At 39.3% G+C, this 25,919-nt stretch overlaps 1 protein-coding gene across 1 annotated transcript in view; it reads right to left on the bottom strand.

Moving 5' to 3' along the window:
- LOC119773128 (carbohydrate-responsive element-binding protein) overlaps positions 1 to 25,284 on the bottom strand; it is a gene marked incomplete at its 3' end in the record, with an annotated part of 52,295 nt that extends 27,011 nt beyond the window's left edge. Inside the window, 5 exon segments of the mRNA XM_038269955.1 lie at positions 12,952 to 12,993; positions 16,087 to 16,176; positions 16,257 to 16,339; positions 23,732 to 23,838; positions 24,837 to 25,284. Of these exon segments, the coding sequence (XP_038125883.1) occupies positions 12,952 to 12,993; positions 16,087 to 16,176; positions 16,257 to 16,339; positions 23,732 to 23,838; positions 24,837 to 25,174 (660 nt within the window).
- Between the last annotated feature and the right edge of the window lie 635 nt (positions 25,285 to 25,919).

The raw sequence follows: 25,919 nt of genomic DNA, 5'->3' as shown, positions 1-25,919 counted from the left end.
AAAACAGCAGCAGCCTTTTGTCCCTGACCTGATTCTGGGAGATGCACACACGTGCAAACAGGAAGACCTGAGGGCCTGGCTAAGCAAACTGTGCTTGGTTGAGTGGGGATAACACACATAAATCTCCAAATCTCCCACCTCTGATGCCACATGTTGACATGTTTTGGGTTCCCTACATCTGAGTGGTGATTCAAAAATATGAGCAAAATCCAAAAAGAAGAAACGAGGGAAAGAAAATAAAGAAATTTACTCTAATATTTGAATTTGAACATTATCCATCTTTAATAAGACATGGATGCCTTAATTACTCAAAACAATACCATCCATCCATCCATCCATCCATCCATCCATCCATGGATGGATGGATGGATGGATGGATGGATGGATGGATTTTGAGGATTTGATTTATTACTGCCAAAATCTGATTTTTTTTAAAGATTATTTTTATGCTCTAGTGGCCCTTATTTTGTTAGTTTTGAAAATATGTACAGGAAAGTGGATTATAAGAGAGGACCTGAATTCGAACCGTCAACAGCTGCTATATGGGTCATGGGCTCCACCTCCATACCATAGCAGCAGCCCTGATTTACAGTTTATAAAACCTCTAACTCAGTCTCAAGTTGTAAAGTTGACACCTTAAGTGATTTTTGTGAGTAACTTCTGATTTGGTAAAAAAAAAGTCTGACTCACTTGAGCCAAAACTGAAGTCATAAAACAAGATTTAAAATGTTCTTAAAACAAGGATGTGCACAAACTCAAATTCTGACCATCCATCCATCCATTATCTGACACGCTTGTCCTGAGAGGGGTCACGAGGGGTGCTGGTGCCTATGTCCAGCAGTCAATGGGCGAGAGGAGGGGTACACCCTGGACAGAACGCCAGTCCATCGCAGGTCAACAAAGAGACATACAGGAAAACCCTTCACAGACACACTCACACCTAAGGAGAATTTAGACAAGTCAATTAACCTGACAGTCATGTTTTTGGACTGTGGGAGACAGTCGGAGTACTCTGTTCCAACACCAGCTTCAGGCCTGGGGGGAGGGCAACATCCTTGTTCTCATTCTGCAGCTCATGCAATATAAGTAAAAAATATCATTAATCTACTCCACAGAGGCCAGAGAGCCTGAGTCTTAAAATATTGTTTGAATAAAACTAATTGCCTTCATTACTTTTGTGAGTTTTTCAGGTTGAATTATCAGTATGTGGCACTGCTCAGGTGTTTTGAGAGTCCAGGTTTCTCTGATGTTGAGCTTCAGCTCTTCTGCATTGTATGGTCTGGCATATTGCATCCTCCTTTCTAGCACTATAAAGCCATACATTTTCTACTAGGTGTTAAGCACAGGTCATGTTGCTTGCCAATTAGGAAAAGGAATATGATGATCCTTAAACCAGGTACTGGTAGCTTGGCACTGTGTTCAGTTGACTAGTCCTGTTGGAAAATGAAATCTGCATCTTTATAAAGTTGGTGACCTTGGACCTCAGAAAACCCAGCAAACCAACAGTAGGAGATTACGTGGCAACCCAAGCCATTACTGACTAAACAACTCATCAGCATTTCAGGCCTTTGTCTTTAGCCCAGTTGAGATGTTGTCACTTGTTCAAGAGCAGCTTGACACAAGGGACGCAAAAGGAAACCCACATTTTGCATACATCTGTGCATTATAGGCTGAAGCATGGACTCTAACTGTAGTCTACTCTTTGTGCATATCCCCTTCATTTTTAATTGGTTTTGTATCACAATACTCTACAGGGAGCTGTTATCCCATTGCTTGTACATTGCTTACGTTCACCTCTCTATTAGTGTAAATGGACAGAGAATTCTGTGAACAGCAAGCCTCTTTTATAACGACCTTATGCGTCTCACTCTCCTTGTCCAAGTTTTCAGTGGTCGACTGGTAGACAGCTGTCAAGTCAGCTGACTTCAACAGCCTTCTGCAGCATTTAGAACCACAGTTAGAGACATTTCAAAGGCGTTGCAGGTTTGGGAGTTGATAAGTTGATTGTTAACGTGTGGCACAAGGCTCTTCAAAATTGAACCTTTAAGCTATATTCAAATTTTTATGAGATTCTGAATTTGGGTCTTTTATCAGTTGTCAGCTGTAATCGTCTAAATTAAAACAATTACAACATATCAGTCTGTTTTTGAGTGGATGTGCTCTCTTCATCCTCTGGCATGGGAGCTGGCTCGGAGCTCGTCTGCCTGGCTGTGTGTTTCCTGGACGGGGCCGCCTTTTACAGCTGCTTTTTGTGTCTCTGCTTCTGTCTCCTTGAACTCCAGTCGGCCTCGGCAGATGGCCGCTCCCACTGAGCCTAGTTCTGCTGGAGGTTTCTTCCTGTAAAAGGGAGTTTTTCCTCTCCACTGTCGCTACAAGCATGTTTAGTGTGAGGGTATTTGTATTTGAGTCAATAAGTCAATGCAATCAACTGGTTTCCTTAGATAGAAAACTTTGTATCAATTTGACTGTATGATCTAGTTGAACTGTAAAGTGCATTGAGATGACGTGTGTTGTGAATTTGGCGCTATATAAATAAACTGAATTGAAATTGAATTGAATTGTTTTTACTAAACTAGTATATTAAATAAGTTTTGCTTTTTGAAAGGAATTACTGAAAAATAAACAACTTTTAAATTGAGTTCTGATTATATAACCAGTACCGTTATAGGTCTACCTTAAGATTAATTAATTTAATCTCAGATTAATCTGGTGGAGGATAGAAATTTCAATATATATCTTCTTTTTCAGGATCCATTAGAATTTAATGAACCAACTCAGAAAGAGGTTAGATATGAGAATTATGCCACAGTGGCTTTAGGAACTGTGTAGTTTCTCTGTTCTTTATTCAGTAGAGACAGGATGTATGTATACTTTTGAGCAAGGGAGAAAAATCCCAAGTATTAGAGAACAATGCACAACAAAGGTGAATTTGAACATATTTATTATGTATTAAATATTTATTATATTTTTATTATTATTAAAGTTTGTATTTATTTATTCTATTTAATTTTTATTTATTCTATTTAATTTCATTCTTCTAAAATTTACATTTTATATGAGTCTTTATTCAATTTAATTCAGTAATGAAATCATCTAAAGCTGGAAAAGGGTGCCTTCTCTGGGTTGGGGAGGATGTACTGCCCCTAGTGGAGGATTTAAACTATCTTGGGGTCTTGTTCATGAATGAGGAGGGGATGGAGCAGGAGATAAACAGGCAGATTGGTACAACATCTGCTGTAAAACAGGCAAGGTACCAGTCCCTTGTAGTGAAAGAGAGCTGAGTCAAAAGCGGACGATCTACGTTCCTACCCTTATCTATGGTCATGAGCTCAGGGTCATGACCGAAAGAATGAGAACCTGGATACAAGTGGCCAAAATGGGTTTTCTCCGTAGTGTGTCTGGGCTCTCCCTTAGAAATAAGGTGAGAAACTCAGTCACCCGGGGAGGACTCATATTAGAGCCACTGCTTGGGATTCCCCCAGATGAGCTGGTCCAAGTGTCTTGGCAGAAGTCATCTGGGCCTCCCTACTGAAGATGCTACACCAACGACCCGACCCTGGATAAGCAGAAAATGAATGGATGGATGGATAGATTAAATACTTAGGTTTTCAGTGTCTTTATCCTTGTAAGTAAAGGTCCAGCAGGTTATATCTTGGTTTGGTGTTCGGTTAATTATGGCTTGCTTTATTCTTTTGTTTTTGCCGGTTAGGGTTTGCCATATTATTTCTGTTTTTACAGCTGTTTTCTAGTTAGTTTCTCTCTATTTGTTGTTTTTTCTTTGTTTTTATGCTGTATTTTGCTTTCTCCAGTAATCATTGCTGAACTTTTGGTTTTCTTTGTTTCTTCCTTGAATGTTTATCACCCAGAACACCCTCCCCTTAGCCAGAGCCAACTGTTATTTTGTAGACTCAGTTCACCTGTGTCCCCTTATTCACTTATTGCTTTCCGCTGTTTTCTCCATAACCTTCTGCTTGCCCTAAATATTCATTAGGATTAATGACTTGGGGAGTCAACAAGAGAAGAATAGGCGATGTTTACCTCTGTGATTTGGATATACTAACTTTAGCTAAGTATTTCAGGCTGCACAATTGTCATAAACTGGTATGGCACATAATGGCAGCTCAGGTAAATAATAAAGACGGAGATTAGACAAGAGTTTGGAATTTGAAAAGAGAGAGGTAGATGTTGTGTTGCTCCCCTTAGTATTACCAGTAAACATTATTACCCAACACATAAAGCACAGCGGACCACTTCTTGCTGGATCAGTAGGTGATTTATTTTCAAACTAACAGTCCTATAGTTACATGGAACATTCCTATGCCCTAGTGGCAGTCTGCCCTCTGGCGGTAATTACTGGTATGGTTCAAACATAACATCTTCTCCCTACTAAGACTTGTTGTCAATAACAAACAATTACAAAGTTACAGTTTTAAACTACATATGGTTACATAACATACAACACTACAGCAGTATATTTCCCATTAAACCACATAAGGTTATATAATAAATACATTGCTGAGATAATTTTTTTCTTTCCATATCAATAAAATTAACAGGAAATAAGCAAGTATACATTACTTAACATTCTTCAATATTCTTTTTTTTTTTAAGTTCACTGATTTCCATAACATGTGAGCCTCACTGGATATCGTCATACAGTCCCTGTTGTGTCTGATTGACCTGGGTGTGTATTTTCTGTGGACAGTGGGGTCTTTGGTGTTTTGCTGGTGCATGTGGTGTGTGTGTGTAATTGTATCAGTATCCTCCTTCTGTTGAGGAGTATTTGTGTCAGGTGTGGTACCACGTGTGGTTGTCTGTGATAGTTACAATGGAAAACTCAGACTCTGGTGGATCTGACTCGGGATAAGTCAGAATCTGGTCCACATAAAGCTTCCAGACCCCTTGTGTTCACACATTTGCATTGAAAGACACTGGTCCAGTCGTCTCGATCACCTCAGCTGGCATCCACTTATCCTCACCCTCCTATAATCACGCACAAGCAATGGCTCACCAACTGCAAACTGTCTCTGTTTGGAGTAGCAGGCGTCGTTGTTGTTGAGCCTCCTGCGACTGATGCACTAATCCAGCCACACTGGGTTTCAGGAAATCCAGTCATGAACGCAGCTTGCGTCCCTGGTTTTTTCATGAGGGGTGTTGTGGTAGGTCAGAAGGAAGGTATCTAGACGCTGTTGCCCTGGTGTAGTTCCTCTGGAAGACGTTGATAATGCGGCACAGGTATTCCACGCACTCCTGGAAGAAGAGACATTTCTATTGCTTGAGGTGCAGGCTGTACTCCTCTAGCCTGCTGCGTAATGCATCCAGGATTTTCAGATGTGTCTGCGCATCAGTACCACTGACAAGTATGTCGTTCAGGTAGCAGTGTGTGTCCAAGGAGTACCTGGTCCATGGCCTTTTGGAACGAGGTGAGCGTTGAAGCTACGCCAAATGGCAAGGGGTTGAAGGTGAAGAGTCCTTTCTGCATTGAGATTGTCTGCAGCTTCCTGGAGCTCTCTTCTACTTCCATCTGTAGATATGCATTGGAAAGATCCAGCTTACGGAAGTGTTGACCACCAGCGAGGGAAGCAAAGAAGTCTTCAATGCGTGGAATAGGGTACTTGTCGATGCACAGAGCTTGGTTGAGGGTGACTTTGAAATCCCCACAGAGTCTCATGGTGCCGTCCTTTTTGCTCACGGGCACCACTGGCGTCGCCCAGTCATTGTGTGCAACGGGTGAGATGACACCAAGCTTAGTTCAGCTCGGCTTTGACTCGCGGCCGGAGGGCACATGGCACGTTTCGTGCTGGGCAGAACTTGGGTACACTATTTGGTCTGAGAGTGAGCCTGGCTTTCACTCTCATCATGGTGCCTAACTGATCGGAGAAAATAGCAGAGTGTCTCTTTAACACATTCTCTAAGCTGTCTGTCTGTGTGTGCTCAATTGCATGTACAGTCTTAAAGTCTCTCCAATTCAGACGAATAGCTCTCAGCCACCCTCTGCCAAACAATGGTGGAGCATCCACCTTCACCACATACAGTGGCAAGACAGCCTGCTGCTTGTTCAGTGCCACTTCTAATTTAATGACTCCCTCTGGTGCCAAAGTCTCTCCTGTGAACGTTTTTAGCATGATATTGGTGGGTTGCAGTGGGAGCTTGTGTAGCTTTCATTTGTACAGTTCATAAGGAATCAATCACACTGCAGCCCCTGTATCCAATTCCATCTCCATTTTTTTCCATTGACTTTTGGCATTATTGATATGAGTGAATATGTCCCTTTCTCTGACACTGCATACAGTCCCAAGTCACTGTCACGGTCTGATTTAGTGCATTCACTTTCACTTTTAGGCCCCGTCCACACCAAGACGAACCCTGGCCTAAACGCACAAATTTTTCACCAAACCAGCCTCTCATCCACACGAAGCCGGCGTTTCGTGGGTCTGTAAACGATCTTTTTTTAATTCAGCCTTCAGAGTGGGAAGATTTCAAAACGCCGTTTTCGCGTTTCCATCTTTACACTCTTACCGCATATTTTTTTTTACACGCATGCGTCATAGCGTCGCCTCTAAACACGCATGCGCGACCAGTATCACAACAACAATGGCGCCGTTGCTGCTAATGCTACTCACCCTGCTGTCGGGCTTACAACAGAATCTTCTTCTTCTGGAATATCTCCAGGAAGAACAGAGCAATATCGACGACATAGTTCAGCACCTGAATTTGACTTAACCACGAAAATGGACCCGCAGGGCAACCATGTATAAATATTAGTGCGCATGCCCAACATTTCGTCGCTTATTTTTGCTTTGGCACCACAGCGCCACTTATAGGCCTGGCATACATTTTGCAGCGTTTTCATGCATTCGTGTGGACGCTCACATTTATTTTACGTCTTCGTCTTTACAGCAAACGTTTTGGAAAATATCAGCGTTTCGTGTTCGTTTTGACTTCGTGGGCCATATTTCGGGGCCATATTTCGGGGACTTCGGGGCCATATTTAGCTCAATGTGATGTATCCTTTTCTTTCGATCATTCACACTGCATTTGTGTGGCTTTTCAGTTAAGACTTTCCCTCTTTGTGTTTACGTTCTCTTTTGTGACTGCTTTTTGATTTTTTCCATACACATTTGTTTTGTGTGGCCCTTCCTCCCGCACTTGTGACAAGCGTAGCCTTTCTACCAGCAGTCATCATCATTATGATTTTCCTTCCCACATCGGCAGCATTTTTCACCATGCGAAAACACTACATTCACTTTCAGGGAATTACTCAACTGCTGTACGTCGTGTGCTGCTGTCTCTGCTGACACTGCAACTTCCACTGCTTTCTTGAACGTGAGTTTATCGTTAGTCAAAAGACGTTTCTGTACAGCACTTTATTCCGCAAACAAAATGATCTCTCAGAACATCCTCTAGGTAAGCTCCAAATTCACAGTGTTCTGATAGCTTCTTGAGCTCTGCTACATACTGTGCTATCGTTTTTCCTTCACCCTGGTTATGCTTGTGGAACCTAAAACCTTTTCAGCGTAAGTCTTATTGACAGATGTCACGGGAGCCACTTAACTATGAAGCAGTCCATACGTTTGAGATCTCATAACACTGAATAGTATGGAACCCTTGTTAGCCTCAGGAATGTCACTAGTCACCACATAATGCTCAAAACGTTCATTATACGTTGCCCATTGCTCAATAGACTCATCGTAACTGTCCATATGAGGCAAGAAGAAAAATAGACTTTATAACACCATAGACAAGAAAATATAAAATAAGTAAGCATGTGAATTCAAATGGTTTTCAGAGCCAATTTTACAAAAAATAAATGAAAATGGGATATAAATAAGCTTCCCAGTCAAGCTTTAAATTTAAGGAAGAATCACAAGTAAGGTGGAGGCCAACACAGGGTTAAGTATGGATGATGTGAGGTGAGAAAAAAATATAGGCTATGAAGAATCAGTAAGGAGAGTTCAAGGACAAGAGGAACAAATTATCCAGAGAAAAAAGTTCCAAAGCAAAGTAGAAACAGGAGAAAATTTCCCACTTTAGCAGCACCAGATTGTGGTCGGCATGGAGGAGGGGGTGTATAAATGTGACTTCTACATAAGCACAGTAAAGAAGCACCTCACCAAGAATTATTATTTCACATTGGCTACAGAAGTTATTCTGTAATAAACGAAAAGGCTAAAAAATATAGACCTAATTAAAATATTTACTTTAGTATATTCAAGTAGCCTTTCAATTATTATTGATCATTACAGGGTAATGATAAATAATAACAACAGCATAAGTAACAGCAGAATATGAGTCACCTGTTGATGCAGCACCATTAACGCACATAGGTAAGATGTGTGTTAACCATCTCTGCATCATCTAGATGATCTTAAGCAATCGATTTTCTGGCAGCCGTTCTATCATGGCTATAGTCACTTTCGGACACAGCCACAGACCAGGAAAGGCCCAGGGTCTTCAGTTCTGCTTCTGTTTAAGATTGTGAATTTCAATGTTTGTCAAACTCTGTCTTCACCCTCACTAGCCACCAGGGCTTTGGGGATGGATGCCTGACTATGTTAAGTCAAATGATTCTCCAAGCCTTCAACAAGATGACCACGCCGACTTTAGTATTTCCCTTGTGCAATAAGTTTTTTTTTTTTTTTTTATAAATGATGAATAACCAAGGGAGTTTGTCTCTAAGAATTTAGCCAGACCTTAAATTTTCAGCAAAAATAATAAATGCACCAACTTTAAGGAATGGAGGCACTAGCATAATGCTGTGGGTTTGTTTCGCTGGTGCACCATCTGGTGCATAGTGGTCACTGTAGTGGACAGCTACTACAAAGTAAATATCTCTTTAATTCTATGGTTTCTATAGTGAAACTGCATATTAGTGTCTAGAACGCTCTCTGCTGCCCCACTCCATTGAGGTCATTTTAGTGGTCAGTCATTGTAACTGCAAGTAAATTTAATCTGAATCCAAGATGGCCAACAAACACAACCCCTGTCGACCAGTGCTGGCAAATTCTCTCAATCCACTTATTGTAAAAGAGCCCAACAGGTTAAAAAAAATATAATGATTTACAGTAACACCTAATGAAGGATATTATCAATTAAAAATATATATTTTTTTGTTTAATTTGTAGCAAATTACGATTAACCATGTGTCCAATGAAGTGGACGTCATGCATCAGGCATTAAATTTTTTTCAACATAAGTCATATATTGCTTTTTCTGTGTATTGTAATGGTTTTGCTAATAATTCAGTGTTTTAATGTTATACATATAAGCTATTCATTTAAAATTTACATTTTAGTGTATTTTGTGTGTACTTTCTGCAGATTAGCTGTAGTTTGTGTGACTGTTTTGAATTGAAAAAGCTTCCTGGATGGGAAGCGAAATGTCTTCAAACTTGGAAAATAAAGTCCAGTGGATTGTTTTTTTTAACTTTTGTTTTACCCTTCTTGAAATGACTATACCAATGATTTATATTTTAGACTTCAAACACAGTGAAGAATAAGGTCCCCAACAGGAAAGTGAGGGTGATGAGGGCCAGGATACAGAGGAAGGTCAGCATGATCAGGACGCTGAGGATGATGGGCACAGGGCACCTGACCGTACTGAATCCCATAAATATATCTGGAAAATTCCAAAACAATGACTTTGATGGAGACTTGCCTTCTTTTCTAGGAGAGTGTATATTAATTGAATGTGGAGGGAAGAGATCCTATGGATTGTTTCAGACATCTGTTTCCAGCTCATCTGATTGATGACATAGTGCAAAACACCAACTTGTATGCTCTTCAGAAAGGGAAAGGATATCTGACAGGAGATGAAATGCAAACATTTTTAGGGATCAACTTGATCATGGGGTATATTCGGTATTGAAGGGCAGTAATGTACTTGTCAAGTGAAGATGGACTACGAATTGAAATAATTGATAATGCCATGTCTGTGAACAGATATGAGCAAATCCTAAGGTACCTCCACTTTGTAAATAACTTTGCTTACCGCCCAGCAAACACATATAGGCTCCCCATTATAAGACCCTTCCTAAGTACACTTCAGGAGACATTCGAGGCAGCAGCAGATCCTGAGGAATTTCAGTCGCTTTAGTCAGCTATGAGTGTCATTGGTTTCCTTATTCAGTTCTAAACATTGTGCCTATATATTGTAAAAAATTAAACAAAACGTGGAAATATTTTTCAAAGCATTAAATGAATCAATGGTCTGCATTTTTTACAACAAAATACTAGATCATTATTTTTTTTATAAATTCATAATATTTTATATTGAGTTCTCATGTGCGCATAGTCCACTCCAGTGGACATATCTGTAACTTCAAAAACAACAATATTTTTGGGAAAAAAAGTTAAACATTTTTTTTCATGTCCTAAGAATAAGAAAAACCCTTGAGAAAAAATTGTGATCAAGGCTTTCATAATTCATGCATCAGAGGGATTTATTAAGGAATGGAGGCGCTAGCACAATGCTGTGGGTTTGTTTCGCTGGTGCATCACAAGGAGTGGATGCGTGAATAATTACAAGATATATCAGGTCTGCATAGAGGATCATCGTAGGAGTGAGCTTCCCTCCAAAGAGGACGAGGTTAGGAGAAGGGAAGTAAACATCTCTGCAGACCACACATATCCTGGACACAAAACATTTAAACCTTTACATCAACTGGGAGCATTTCAGAAAGCCGTTTACAAAAACTAGCCATAAGGGATAGTTCCTCTGTGCAGACTCTCTGTAAGCACACAGTAACATTCATATTTGCACCAATGCTACAAACCATGTCTTCCTTCTTTAAAAAAAAAATATGTATATACCTCTCACAAATACTGTCATTTTCCTTTTTGTATATTTCTACTTTAAATATCTTTAAGGAGAGTCAGATAAAACTCACAAAATGAGTGATAATTCTTTTCCTTTCTGGTTCTGCTTCAAAGCCACCAAGCAAAGTATCAGATTTTTTTTATCATTTGGAACGAAGACACATGAAAAATGAAAAACAATTTCTGGAAATAATGATTGCACTGATCGTCAAACAGATTTGGGGTTAAGTCGGACAGACGTAACGACGACTGTCAAACCTGAATTTGATTAAAAACAACCCTTTTATATGGCTTGTGTGTTTTTCCACACGCTCGAGTCAAGTTGTTTCAAGGAAGGCCAGATAACACAGAGGAACATAAAGACCCAGTTTAGCGATCTTTGACCTCCTGCTGATGTGTTCCGTTTTAAGTGCCACAAAGAGCATGATAACATGGATGGCTGGAGACAGAGTCATTACTGCAGGGTTCTTATTCTTAATTTTTAACTCGTGCCGTGGGCAGTGTGTGTGTGTGTGTGTGTGTGTGTGTGTGTGTGTGTGTGTGTGTGTGTGTGTGTGTGTGTGTGTGTGTGTGTGTGTGTGTGTGTGTGTGTGTGTGTGTGTGTGTGTGTGTGTGGGTGAGCGTGTGTTTGTGATTGGGGGTGGGGGTTAGGCTTTCAGCCCATAAGGAAGCTTGTATTATTTTCTGCCTCATTGAGTATGTATGCTATAAAAAGTGTGCATATATGTCTGAATTGTAATAAATGTGCATTTTATAATAAATGTGAATAACTTCAAGATATGGTTCTTGTCAGCTCTTCAAGAAACGTCACATTAATTGTTTCATCTGTGAGACTACATATTTAAAAGCTACAAATAAAAACTTGCAATTTTGCCAAAAATGCATGTAAAAATAACAAGTTTACAACTATGATTAAAAATCTGCTGATATAGCTGTTAGCACTTCTAAACAGATGGCGCTAGTAATGCACCAGAAGTTGAGCCCCAACCGGCATTAAACAAGAAGAAGGTGAAGAAGACGCAAAACCGAAACGAGGATCAAATCTAATACTGCACATTTAATGTAAATACATTTCAGCTAATAAATAACATTACATTGGTTCTGTTTTCATCTTTTTTCTTTTTTTCATTTAAAGCTGGTGTGCGTACAACCTTCAGGTGCATCACCATCACAAGTGGTAAGGACTGCTCAGAAATCTATGATTCCTAATCCTGAATGTGTTATTGATGCTCATAAATCTGTGAATCCTACTCATAAATGTCTTTGTACTCATAAACCTGAGATTCCTAATTTTACATTTGTGATCTGCACTCTCTAATTTGTGATCTTTAAAAGTAAATTTGAGATTTGTACTCATAAATGTATGATTCCTATTCCTGGACATGTGATTTGGACTTCTCCTTTTGCAAAGCTGTAGCTTCAGAACTTTCTCACAGATAAAACAGCTGCTGTCATGTTTAGGTGATGGTTGAAAACAGTGAACAAATACAAAGCTTAAATTCATTCACAATTAGTTGACTTATATTTATGAATCCAAACACTTAAGCATGTGTTTATAATGACAGTTATCTTACCCCATCAGACGGTTATATTTTCAGCAGGACTGTCATTCATGAGCCCCTCCCCCTACTTCACTACTACTTCTCCGACACACAAATACGCTTCTGGGTTTTTGCCATTCTATGGCGTCACTAGCAAACCAAACTGTACCACTGCTTCTTATATCTAATAGGGCACTATGGCATATAGGCAACATAAAAAAGACATAAAATTTTGAAGCTGTTTCACTTAATTTGAGATTAAAACCCTCTAAAAATGCACAAGAGCTGAGAGCTCCTGGTAATCAGTGTGCCAATTGCTTATGAATGTCACGCTATGGCGCATGGCTTAGGTGGTTTTGCCCTTGTTTACTCCTTTTTTTCCCCCCTCATCTAGTTAACAGGAGAGTCAGTCCTACTGTTCTTACAATGCATTCAGAGGTGAATAATGATAAGCAGGTCAGCAGCCCAAACAAGGCAGATCAGATCAGTCGAAAGGATTTAGCCTCCGATGGACAAAATCAGTGTACTTCCAAAACAAGCACAAAGAGGCTCTGTAGGAAACATTTAAAAGATGACTTGTCAGAAAACCTTACCTCTTGCAGCATTGACAGAATATCATCCTTCTTCCTTTGGAGCTGCAAAACCCAAACAGAGAGGTGATACAGCTTAATTCAGAAGTAATATGTTTAAAATAAGAGAAAGTGAATCAATATGTCAAAAAATGACAATGGGGAACCAATATGGAGTAAAACATCATATTAGCCTTGTTCAGCTCAGTTAATTTATATATAGACAATTCTCGACACATTTCATCACAACGCACTCTTTTTTTCATAACAGGAAACACTGCAGACTAGATCCAGTCATCGACTTTATAGAAGTATATCGTTCAGGATTAACATGTGGCGACAGCAGACATTCACTTGCTTGGTGTAGTTGATGATGCGCAGACGGGCAGGGTATGCAGGAAATTTAGTTCCAAAAGAGCAGGTTTTATAGATGAAAATGTAAAAGCTAAAAGTGAAACTTTGAAGAAATTCTTCATGAAACAGAAATGTTTTGAGAGTAACTGCTGTTTACAAATATATATATTTTTTAGATTTCATATTTTCAATTTTTTTCTGATTTGTATTTTCAAATTGAATCTTAAAAAATGCATTCTTCCTTAAATTGTTTTCTTCCCTTCGAGCCCAATAAAAATGACAGTTTTTATTGGGACTTGAAGGGAAACCTCCATGCAGATCGATAGAAATGGATCTTCTGACCCCAGAAGGGAAGAGAATGTGATTGCCCTGAAAAGCAATTTAAAGAAAAAAAACTGAAATATATGAAACTCAGTCTCAAAAAAAAAAGATTAAAAATAAATGTTGAAAAAATAACAAGAGAGAGCAGCTTAACCGGATGATGAAACAGTCCTTCTATGGCTAAATTAAAACGACCTTTCTAAAAGCCACCTACAAACATCTTAAGAGGAGTCATTATTTCATCCTTTGTCAACATTATTTTGAATAAAAGCTCATCTCTGCTCATCTCTACTAAAATCATGATTAATTCAGAATAGTTTCTCATCTGTGAATTTCTAATGCTACAATGTACATGAGAAGGCAGTTGAAGACTTTATGGAGTTGATGTTGTGATCAGTGCGATCAGCAGATACTGATTTTTATTATTGGTGATCAGCTCCTAAAATCTAGCATTTATAAAAAAAATATTTGCAAAAATCATTGTAAAAAAGCAATATCTGAGGAAATAGAAAAGGTACTGTCAAAACCTTTTTTTGGTTATGACATTTTTCAAAGTTTTATTTATGGATTGTGTTTTTCCACATTTTTATTCACAAAAAAGGGTTTTTTGCTTGCAATAACAATGGAACAAAGTTTACTCCATATATGCATATCAATTTAAACTTTACAAATCTATTAGTTTTCAATTCTTGAGATCAAATCTTTGGATCTTAAATTGGATTGCGGGTATTCAAAACATTTTTCTAGCTGAATAACATTTCATGCTACATATTAAAGAAAGTATTATGGAGCCTAGACGGAAGGTCAACTGAAGAAACTCATTTGCTTTTCATGCATCCACCTGCGCACAGCCAATCATCTTTGAACCACACCTCCACGAAAGCCAATCGGCATCCAAAGTTCATATTAAAAGGCCTCCGATATGCACCTGTCTGCTCCTGTGAGTGGGCGGCGGAAGCGCTGTCACTTAATTCAGATGACACCATTTCAATCCACCTCCAGCCCCTCCTCCACCTTCGTAGCTGAAGCTTCATCAGAGTGTCATTCCTCCCGGACTCTCACTGTGTTCCCTGTCTCATCTTAACCGGTCCAGCAGAAGACCGCAATGTTGGGCCTGGTTCTGCCAGAGGTTTCTTCCCAACGGGGAGTTTTTCCTCTCCACTGTCGCTTCATGCTTGCTCATCATGGACGGGTTCTCTCAACCTGTGTTATCCAAACTGGACTTCCATTTTCCAGGTCCCTGAGTAAGGCTCACGCAGTCCAATGGATCTCACCATAAAGCTCAGCATACCGTCTCGCTAACCAGCAGTCTACAGACTGACCAACTTCATCTATCTCCTCTCCACCACCAGTTTCAGGTCTGGGGGGAAACATCCCTATTCTTTGCTCTTGTTCATGCATATCTCTCAATATTAAGTGCTATGTTTTCTGCCGAGGTCTGATTGCCAAAGACAAAGAAATTGTATCAATAAATTTCTCCTAATTGTCTTTTCCCTTTGTGTTAGTTTTTCAGATTAAAATAACATTCAACAGAAAATAATACAGTAATGGTGGTTAATGATAGCCAGAAGGATAAGGTAAAATCAGTTTTTTATTTTTTTAATGGTCTTTGGTTACAGGAATTGATTTTTTTCAATTAATATGAGAATTGATTCACAAACAAAGAACCACTGATCCAGGAACATTCTTGAAATTCTCACGTTGAAGAATTTAACAGTTAAATAGCTTCCTAGGTCTTCATCTCTTTTGTTCTGTTTTCTATCCATTTCTTATTTTTTTTATGATGCTACATATTAAAGTTTCTTCATTTATAGCTGAAACACATAAAATGAAAAAATTTGGGCGCAACTAAGTAAAGTCACTGTTGACTTTTAACATTATGACATAATGTCGATCTCTACAGTCCCTAGTTTATTAACTCTGAGCTGCAATAGCAAAAAGATGTCTGCCCAGTGACCCGCTACTATGTCGTTATAAATAGTAGTTCTAAGGCAATGCATTCATGAAGGTTGAGACTTTCAATTTGTACATAAAAATAAATTAAATTTGTGTATAATATTTGGAATTTCTGTCAGTAAATCCATGTAATTATTACACACTGGAGCTTTAACCTGCTAACTGCCACATCTAAATTATAAAAAGTTAGAAAAAGCATAAATTAAATCAGCTGCTGTCCTTTAAACCTTTGGAAGGGTCTAGGCTTCCATATAATGTTGGAGGATAGTGACCTCACTGTGGGGGTACATTTGGAAGCACCACATGGGAACTATGGACGGGACAGGAGAGTTAACAAGTAGAATTGAATAACATTATATCTTAAAACAAATAAAAACAAGATAAGTCATCAATATATGTACCTCCCTTGATAACACACTGAATATTTAATTATGTCTCTATGAGACTACGCAAGAATTCACTCCCTCGATAAGGTACAGTAAACTGACCATTTGAATTTCCAGTCCAAATATATGGATTCATTCTCACCCTTTTTTTATAATAAATCCTCCACTTGTGATACTCCTTAATCACCACTTCAATCCGCCTCTTCCAGTAGCTGCCTTCCAAAATTATTGCCTGTTAATCAAAAACCAGAGAAAATCAATGTTTAGAAAAGAAGAAACTCTCAATAGGGTGATAATAGTTCAGTGACTCACCTCAGGCTTTCGATGAGCTTCTGCTTCGGAGCCTTCAAGCGGGGTGACAAACCCACACACCGGGTTTTTCCTCTTCTCCACATCTAAGGATACAGATGTTTCAGATTTATACAGTTTGCATTAGAAGAGGGTAAAGTGGTAGATTATCTAATAAACATTTTCCTAATGCTGAAGGCATCATTTTGATGTCTAACCTCATCAGTCTAACCTGAGTGGTCTGCCACCCTTAAATCCAAAGAGTTTTACCCCGAGCCCAGCTAACTTTAAGTTAGCCACATAGGAAACATGACCTTTAAATAAAACGCAACTTATCATTGTTGTTGAATATCTTCTGTAGGATGTTTTTCCATTTTATTGAACAAAAAAATATTGTGTTTTTTAGGTTTTAACCCCTTAACATGTATTTCAATGATATTTGATTTCTTAAGACCTCTATTTCATCACTGTAATATTTTTGTTAAAAAAAAAAAACTAATTACAATAAGACACACAGAGAACAAACAATCCATCATAGATTGTAAGTAAATTTCTAAGGTATAAATTTCAAATAACTTATACACTTAAGTTCTATGAAATAAGTTACATTAAATATATAAAATTTTCACCAGTTATTTCAGGGCTTAGGTTTTAAAGGGTTAAAACAAGGACAAAGGAATTTCTTAAAAAGGGAGAAAGGATTAGTTTTATAGGACACTGCGGGAAAAAACAAACACACAGTTACCTAGTTAACGACAAGTAATAAAGATCTAAGAATATATTTCAGCTTCAATAACTTAATTTTGTTAAGAAAAAATGGTTCAAATGTACTTTAAAAAATTTAAAATGGTATTTATGAATATATTAAATTATAATCCATTAGTTGAAGAAGATGATTTTATACCACGAATAGGGCTGGGTATTGTTAAAAAAATTTCGGTTCCGGTACCAATACCGATACCTTCACTTCGATACCGGTTCCTGAACGATACTTTTTTCGATACCAGTTTTATAATATCAATTCGAAAAAAAAGAAAATTACACAACATAAAAAAGTACAAATCTTGAGTTTTATTTTAAGCTCTGTTTTTCCATTTACATTTTTCCTCTTACATAAAAAAATAAATAATTCAGTGTCTAATATTCACTGTTACATTGTGAGGACCTTTTTACTTAGCAGTTTTCCTTTAGAAAAATTACCATGTCTGACAAACAAGCCCGTTGAATGGGATCCTACTGACAGCGCACCGCTGGTATGGGGGGGGTCTGAGCGGCTCCGACAGAAATATTGAAGGCAGGATGAACTGACTGCACTGATTACGTTTTCAGGTGGATTTTCCCACTTAAAAACATAATAAAACTACTTTATTCCCACTGATCACAGCAAATATAGCTGCAAGGCAAATAAAGGATAGAGTAGCTCCGCCCAACGCGCGTCTGACCCACTTTGCGACCGCGCAGCCAGAGCAGCAAAGCTTCTTCAGCAGCGCGTCAGAAGCTGGTACAAGCAGCAAAAATGAAGCAGCAGACGAGATTTTGCTGCTCTTGCTGCGTCCAGTTTGAAAGCAGCATGATTCACTCCGCTCTGGCTTTGCTCTGCCCACGGGCTGCTGAGAGGAGGATGGTCGCGCTGGCTGCGGTCCGCTCTTCTTGCAGTCAAACACAGAGCGACTTTCTGCTCTTAAATTATTTCCGTGCACGATGTATTGCATTGTGCACTATTAGCATCAGTCTTAATAAAGTGAAGCCGCACTTTTGACCTGGGGGGCATTTTAAAGGGGTTCCGCGACGCTGCAACCAGTTCACAAAAGATACACATGAACCCTGGCTGTAGGCGTGACCACCTGTGTATTTTTCCTGGATGACGCAATCACCTTAAGTGTTCCAGCCAATCACCGAAACTTGGTACCGAAAGACGAGGCATGTTTCGATACTCTGTAGAACCGAAGCATTTCGGTCGGTACCATAAAAGTACCGAAGTTCGGTACCCAGCCCTAACCACGAATACAGATAGAGACACATTTGTTGGCATGCACTGTAAAATGACAGCAATAAAATCCTCGTTTATCACATGTTGTATCTGTTAAAAGACTAATGTCTAGTGTGGAACGTGCCAGATGTGTTGGTTGCTGGAGTTGTATGAGGTTTAGGAGAACATCAATAAAGTTTAGTTGAGAAATAATCTTGTCCATCTGTCTAACTTGAGAATAAGTATGAAGAACAGAGTGAAACATGGTGGCAGCGTTGAAGCCCAATTCTGAGTGAAAGGGAGACCATTTCTAACAGACATGGGCAATATGGAGTCAACAAGTCATCTCCATGTCATGTATTGGTTCTACCCAGCTACTGAAGCAGGTGAGTCCAATCTTCACCGTGAATTAACCTGTGCAGATTGGACTCACCTGGTTAATTGGCTGGGTAGAACCAATACATGACATGGAGATGACTCCACACTGCCTATGTCTGATTTCTAACAAGCATTGCTAATAGTTGCTAGCCTAGCCGAGTGGTGGGTCAAAGTCAAACGGACTTCTTGAAGAAAAGTCTGAGCCCACCACGCACATTTTTTAGAAACAGACCTCACCATGACAGGGACAGAAGAAACTATAAGACCAAAGCTGTTCACGTCTTAAGGAGAGAGGAAGGAAGCTTTTGACTACGCTGGAGAGCAGGAGAACGGTTCAATTCAGTTTATTTATATGGTGCCAATTCACAATACATGTAATCTCAAGGCACTTTAAAGTTCACCTGATCATGCAGTCAGATTAATTAAAAGTTTTCTATCTAAGGAAAACCAGTTGATTGCATCGACTCATTGGACTCAAAGGCAATCCCTCAGACCAAGCATGCTTATAGCAACAGTGGAGAGGAAAAACTTCCTTTTAATAGGAAGAAACCTTGAGCAGAACCAGGCTCTGTATGAGCAACCATCTGCCGAGGCCGACTGGGGTTCAAGGAGACAGAAAGGACAAGTGAGTCATGTGAAGACATAATGATGATAAAGGATGAGTATGTCCAGCCTGACGTAGTCCGACTCAATTCTAGTCAGAATATGAGTCTGATACTGCTACATAGAGCTGTGATTATGGGGCGTGTTTCGAACGAACCAGGAAAAAAAATGCCTCTGCACTCAATTGGATAGATCTACAACCAATAAGAGCAACGGAGTGCGTGACGTATGTTAAGCGAGGCATAGTTGTTGTCCACAAAAATCAAAGCGTGCAATTGCACGCCTATAATAAGAAGATGAGACTTGATCGCGTTTCTCTGTTCCTCTTTTAAAATTAATTTGCTGTCGATATCTTCTAGAACAGACCTAATAGCAGAATCTACTCACCTAAACTCTCCAGCGGCAGCCATTATTGTTGTCACCCAAGCGCACATTGGTCACGTGGTTGATTACGTGACTGTTGGTCATCTGTCCATCATCGTATAAAGCCCGCCCTGACAATTTGATTGGATCGCCTGACAGTGGGCGATAATACTCGCGCTACTATGGAGCAGAGCCAGACCGAACTTCCCCGACCTCAAACTTTGTGGGCGGGACTAAGTTTGGAATGGCACCCAGGCTAGAGTATGTCAGCTAAGAGACGATAAATCAGTTGAAAGAGGCAAACAATAAAAGCCAGCAACTGTATCCAGGTATGATGCTGAATAAAAAGTTGGTTGACCTTTAGATAGACCAGGAAGCTTAGGGCTGGGTATCATTCAAAAATGTTCAGTGCCGGTGCCGGTACCAATACCTTCACTTCGACACCGGTTCCTGAACGATACTTTTTTCGATACCAGTTTTATAATATCAATTCGAAGAAAAAGAAAATTAAACAACATAATAAAGCACAAATCTTGAGTTTTATTTTAAGCTCTGATTTTTCCATTTACATTTTTCCTCTTACATTAAAATTTTTTTTTTCAGTTAAGAAGAACAGTTGTCAACAAGTCAGTATCTAAAATTCACTGTTACATTGTGAGGACCTTTTTACTTAGCACTTTTTCTTTAGAAAAATTAACATGTCTGCGTTCTCAGGAGACAAACGTTGAATGGGAATCCTACTGACAGCGCACCGCCGGTATGTGGGGGTCTGAGCGGCTCCGACAGAAATAATATTGGAAGGCAGGATGGTAATCTGGATGAAGTGACTGCATTGATTAAGTTTTCGTGTGGATTTTCCATCTTAAAAAAATAATAAAACTACTTTATTCTCACTGATCACAGCAAATATAGCTGCAAGGCAAATAAAGGATAGAGCAGCTCCACCCAACGCGTGTCAGAGCCACTTTTCAACCGCGCAGCCAGAGCAGCAAAGCTGCTTCAGCCACGCGTCAGAAACTGGTACAAGCAGCAAAAAGGAAGCAGCAGACGCGATTTTGCTGCTCCTGCTGTGTCCGCTGTGAACGCAGTAGGGGTGTAAATCACATCCATCATGGCATTTCGATTCAGTATCGATTTCCTGACCCAACGATTCAATTATTTTCGATACTCAAGAATACACCACGATTCGATTAATTTTTTCAAATTTTTATTATTATTTTTTTTTTTTTTTTTACACATTACAGCAGAGGTGGGCAATTCCAGTTCCTGGGGGCCGGTATCCTGCAACTTTTAGATCCATCCTTGCTCCAACACACCTGAATTAAATGGCTTGGTTACCTCCTTAGTATGCAGTCACTTCCTCCAGAGTCCTCTCAATCATCTAATTATTTGATTCAGGTGTGCTGAAACAAAGACACATGTAAAAGTTGCAGGATAGCGGCCCTCAGGAACTGGAATTGCCCACCGCTGTATTACAGGCTAAACAAAGTTTCAAGTTTGAAATAAATCAATGAAAGCTGTAATATCGTTATGCATTTTTTTTTTAGAAACAGCAAATAACAGAAGTAGAAAAGTTGCATCAAAAAATACTGCAAAAATACTGCAGAAAATCAGTGCAATGAGTGCAATTCAATACATCGGCTCCAGACGTCCCCGCCCCCTTGAGAGACGCTCTGATGCACCTCTCCCAAATTGTAGCTGACCGCAAACAGTGCCGCAGACAGGAGGCCAGCTTGTTTTGTTTTTATTGCCGATATTGCGGAAAACAACTCGTGAAGTTTGACCAGCTAGAAGAGCGAGGTGCGCGAGAACGCTGGGACCCTTTTTACACCTGGATTTCCGCTCTATTTTGCCCTCATGTCCCTCCGTCGTCAGACTAAACTCGCCCCCACTTCCTCGCCCCTTCGGCCGTATCTAGACCCAAAGTGTGTAGCACAGACCACGTTTCAATACTGAGCATAATTTAAAAATGTCTGTGTCAAGGTTACTGCACACACTGCTGTGAGAGTATAACCAGGAAGCGATTTAGGAGGGCAAAATATATTTAGCGCACCGCAGCACGGGAGAAAGCATTACGCCCAGGAGCAAATAGATAAAAGTAGACTGGAGAAAAAAAATTACATGAATCGATTCTTTCTGCTCTTAAATTGTTTCCGTGCACAATGTATTGCATTGCGCAATATTGGCATCAGTCTTAATAAAGTGAAGCCACACTTTTGACCTGGGGGGCATTTTAAAGGGGTTCCAGGATGCTCGAAACCAGTTCACAACAGATACACATGAACCCTGGCTGTAGGTGTGACCACCTATGTATTTTCCCTGGATGACGCAATCACGTTAAGTGTTACAGCCAATCATTGAAACTTGGCACCGAAAGACGAGGCATGTTTTGATACTCTGAAGCATTTCGGTCGGTACCATAAAAGAACCGATGTTCGGTACCCAGGCCTAAGGAAGCTACATGTAATGTAATACCAATAAACCTGATGAATACAGACACACAACTGTGTGTGAATTTGTAAAGACCTGTAATGTAAACACAAAATCACAAATTTACAAGTCATAAATTTGGTAGGAAAGATCCTCAGTCATCCAGGTCATAGATCAGCAAGGAAATCCTAAAGACATGCAGCAGAACTTAACAGTGAGAAGATTAAACACAAAAACATCGCCATCCTAAGTTGCTTGAATTTCTGAAAAACTGAAGAGGCTTTTCTCCAAACACAAAATCCCACTACATTTCAAACCAAGCAAGACCTTTAAACAAAGGCTAGTGCTTTCTAAGGGCAAAACCCCCAGACCTAAGATTATTGTGTGTGTGCAGTTTAAAACAGTGAGGAATGCTCTGATCTTTATATTGGAGAAACCAAAAACCTCTCCACAGACGCATGGCCCATTACACAGGGGTGGACCTGTTTACAGTTGATTTTGCATGTTTTCTAAGCCATAACAAGGCTTTTGTTGGTCTACTCTATAAAAGCCTGGAGGTAAATGCTACTCCAGACATTTTAAATTGAGAAAGCTTTCTGGGTGGGAAGCGAAACATCTTCAAATTTGGCAAACAAAGGCCAGTGGATTGTTTTTAACTTTTTTTGGAAGAGTCATACATTTGTGCTTTTGTAGTTTTGTATGTTTGTAGTTTTGCAAAGTTGTAACTCTGGCATGTATTCAGAACTTCTAAACTTGTTTTCTTACAGATTAAGATTTGATGCCACATTTATGTATTAGCTGAACAAATACAAATCCTTAATTTATATTATTGTAGGGTGACCAAACGTCCGTATTTCCCGGACATATCCATATTTCATGTCCTGTCCCGGGCGTCCTGCTTTTTTTTTAGAAAGTGAGGAAATGTCCTGATTTTTTAAATTACCTTAATTGGACCATTATATTTACAGGCACTAGGGCACTGCGCACCACGCTGCGTGTGACGTAATGCCTGAGCCGCGTCAGTGCAGGCAGCCCTGTTCTTAATCAGAATATAGATTGCGTGGCTGTCAGTACGCCAACAACATGCAAAAGCGCAAATGTATGTTTACCGACGATTTACAAAAGAGTTACGGACAAACGGGAGGCCTTGTGCACAGTGTGCAAAGCAGGCACATATGTCTCGGTGTCCAATGGAGGTGCAAGGAATCTGAAAAGCCACCTGAACACCGAAAGTAAAGATAGTCTATTGATATGTTTTTTTCGTTTTTGGTACATTTTGAATAATTTTTGCTACACAAGAGGTATTTTTTGTTAATTAGCTCATTTGTTAATTTATTTTTTCCAATAGTCTACAGAACAGACATTATTTCGTTCATTGCTGAGGCTGAGTATCATCTGTTATTGGGAGTTGAGAGTTATTGTTAACTTTTATTGTTAAGTGAGGGATGTTTAGATTAGACATTATTTCTTTCATTGTGCTATTCATTCATTACAGGAATTGTTAATCATTTTTGATAAATACATTTTGAATGAAATTATCGTTTGTTATTGGAGTTATCACTGTTGACTTTTACTGAAAAGCATTTTTAATAAATCAGCTGTAAATATCATGTTATTGTAGGATTACGTAGGTCTATGTTAAGTGAGTGAATGCCCAAAACATCTTTATGCATGGGAACAGAGATCCCAAAGATAGGCTTTATTTTCACAGAAATCAGCGGCAGCTGGAAGAAGAAGGGAAGACAAGCAGACTCACATTGTATGAACCAAGCTCTCCATATTGCATTGTTCAGACGGATCTTATCCCTCCAAAGCAAGCGCAGACCCTTGAAAGACTTCCATTTGGGAGACACTATTTTCCCACTGTGGTAAACAGAAATAGAAAGTAACTTTAAAATAAACACTACACTGGGTCAAATATGAGTTACATTGTAGATGAACAACATCGGAAAATGAATATTAGCACTTAACAGAAAAGTTTTATTAGAATTCTGACAGGATGTTTGCCTTTTTCTTTCTAAGATCCATCTGCCTGCAAAGTGCTGAGGGGAAGGTTTCTAATGTGAGATGCTCCAGGTGTTGCTAGGAAGCTGTGCAAATCACTTTCAAGATGATTTTAATGGGATAAAATGGCTGCAAGTCACTTTTGGTCAGTTAAAAGCCCAGGGGAATAACACAATTAATGTTCTATTTTGTTCAGCTGTTTTGTTGTAATTTATTTATATATATATATATATATATATATATATATATATATATATATATATATATATATATATATATATATATATATATATATATATTTTTTTTTTTTTTTTTTTTTTTTTTTTTTTTTTTTGTTAACTTTATCTGCAAAAGTTCCCAAAACTACGAACTGAATAACTTTTTTTAGCGTGTCTATTTTGTTTTATGCAGCTATGTGCCATGATTATATGAAAAGAAGCAAAAATAAAAAGTAAAGAAACACATTTCTGTGACCTTTTTCCCTTTGCCTCTGATTCTCTGTAATCTTTCCATTCCTGCCAACTGGAATCAAAGTCCAGTTTACAGTGAAGAGTTTCCAAGCTGTTGTGTAAGAGGCTGACAACATAAGCCTGGGTTAACCGCTTCAAATAGGAAATTTGTTGGAAAAGATACTTTTACGCAGTCAAGCTCAAATATTCATAATAAAGAAGAGGCTAATTTTAGTCTGCATAAAATGTGAATCTTTCAGCGAGATTTTGCTATTTTAATTTAAACTACGTACTGACAACAAAGAGGTTCCGTCTGGCAGACTCAGGACTTTTTCAGCGGTAGAAATAAACCTTAAAATCTGTCAGCCGCGGTATGTTCAGCCTGTCCTCTGCAGATCCAGAACCCACCTGTAAGCCAGAGACATGCACTCGAAAAGGCGTGTCAGTGTCGGGTCGATGCTTAGGCTACCGGAGTGGTACCGGTAGGTCTGGCACCAGGTCCTGTTCACCGTGTCAAAGTCATATCTTAGAGAGCCGCCGCTCTTGTTGTGGCGCGCCGCAGAGTCGCTGTGCGGCGATGACACCATGAAGTGTCCGCTGTGGATTACTTGGGTGCGTGCGAAGGAACCGGGCGAGGGGTCTACACCCGCCGGCCGGGCAGGACCCCCATCCGGCTCCGAGTCCGACTCGGAGGAGTCGTGCAGGCGACTCCCTACGGTCGCGCACACGCTGCCGTTGCTCTCCATTACAGACGGCGGCTCTGTGGACGTCCTCCCCCGGCCGGATGGCTCTACCTGAAGGGTCTGCAGCTACCGCACACCTCTGGGTGGCAGCTGACTGCCGGAGAGGCAACTTCCTGATCCGTAAAGTCTTAAAGTTAAAGCAATGCAAGGATTAGCAAGTGACAAATACACAATATGCTGCAGCATTATTAATTAGCTGGTACAGAAATAAGGTCTCAATCATTCTCTACAAACATAGCCATACAGTAAAACCTAAAGAAAAAGGTTATTTAGTTTAAAACTCGAAGCTTTTACTTGCTTTTCGTGGACTTCCTGATAACAAAGAGTTAAATGATCCAGCATTGAAACTGTGCCTTTAGCAGCACTTTTTGAGTTCTCAAACTTTGATTAGATTCTCTCCATTAATCTTCATCGGATTTTATTTGTAATTATTTTATTCTGGGTTTTTCATTTTCCAAAACGACAAAAGCAATCAAATACATACATTTTAATAATTTCTTACAAGTAAAAATCACAAGTTAAATCACAGAGATTGCTAGTAACTTTACCCATTTACATTACCATGAGTAACTTCTGGGACAAAATATATCGTTAGGAAAAGTGTTACTTCACTTTACTGCACTTTTTATTTCTGCTTTAGTTATATTATAGTAACATTTATTCTCCTTTTTTTTATTTCTGGCTTTTCTATTCAGAGAGACATCCAGATAAAATTACAGTAAACAATAGATATCGTCCCTGGACATGT

The sequence above is a fragment of the Cyprinodon tularosa genome, unplaced genomic scaffold (assembly GCF_016077235.1).
Source record: "Cyprinodon tularosa strain WSP-4 unplaced genomic scaffold, ASM1607723v1 ctg745, whole genome shotgun sequence".
NCBI lineage: Eukaryota > Metazoa > Chordata > Actinopteri > Cyprinodontiformes > Cyprinodontidae > Cyprinodon > Cyprinodon tularosa.
This window is presented reverse-complemented; position numbering and strand designations above follow the sequence as displayed.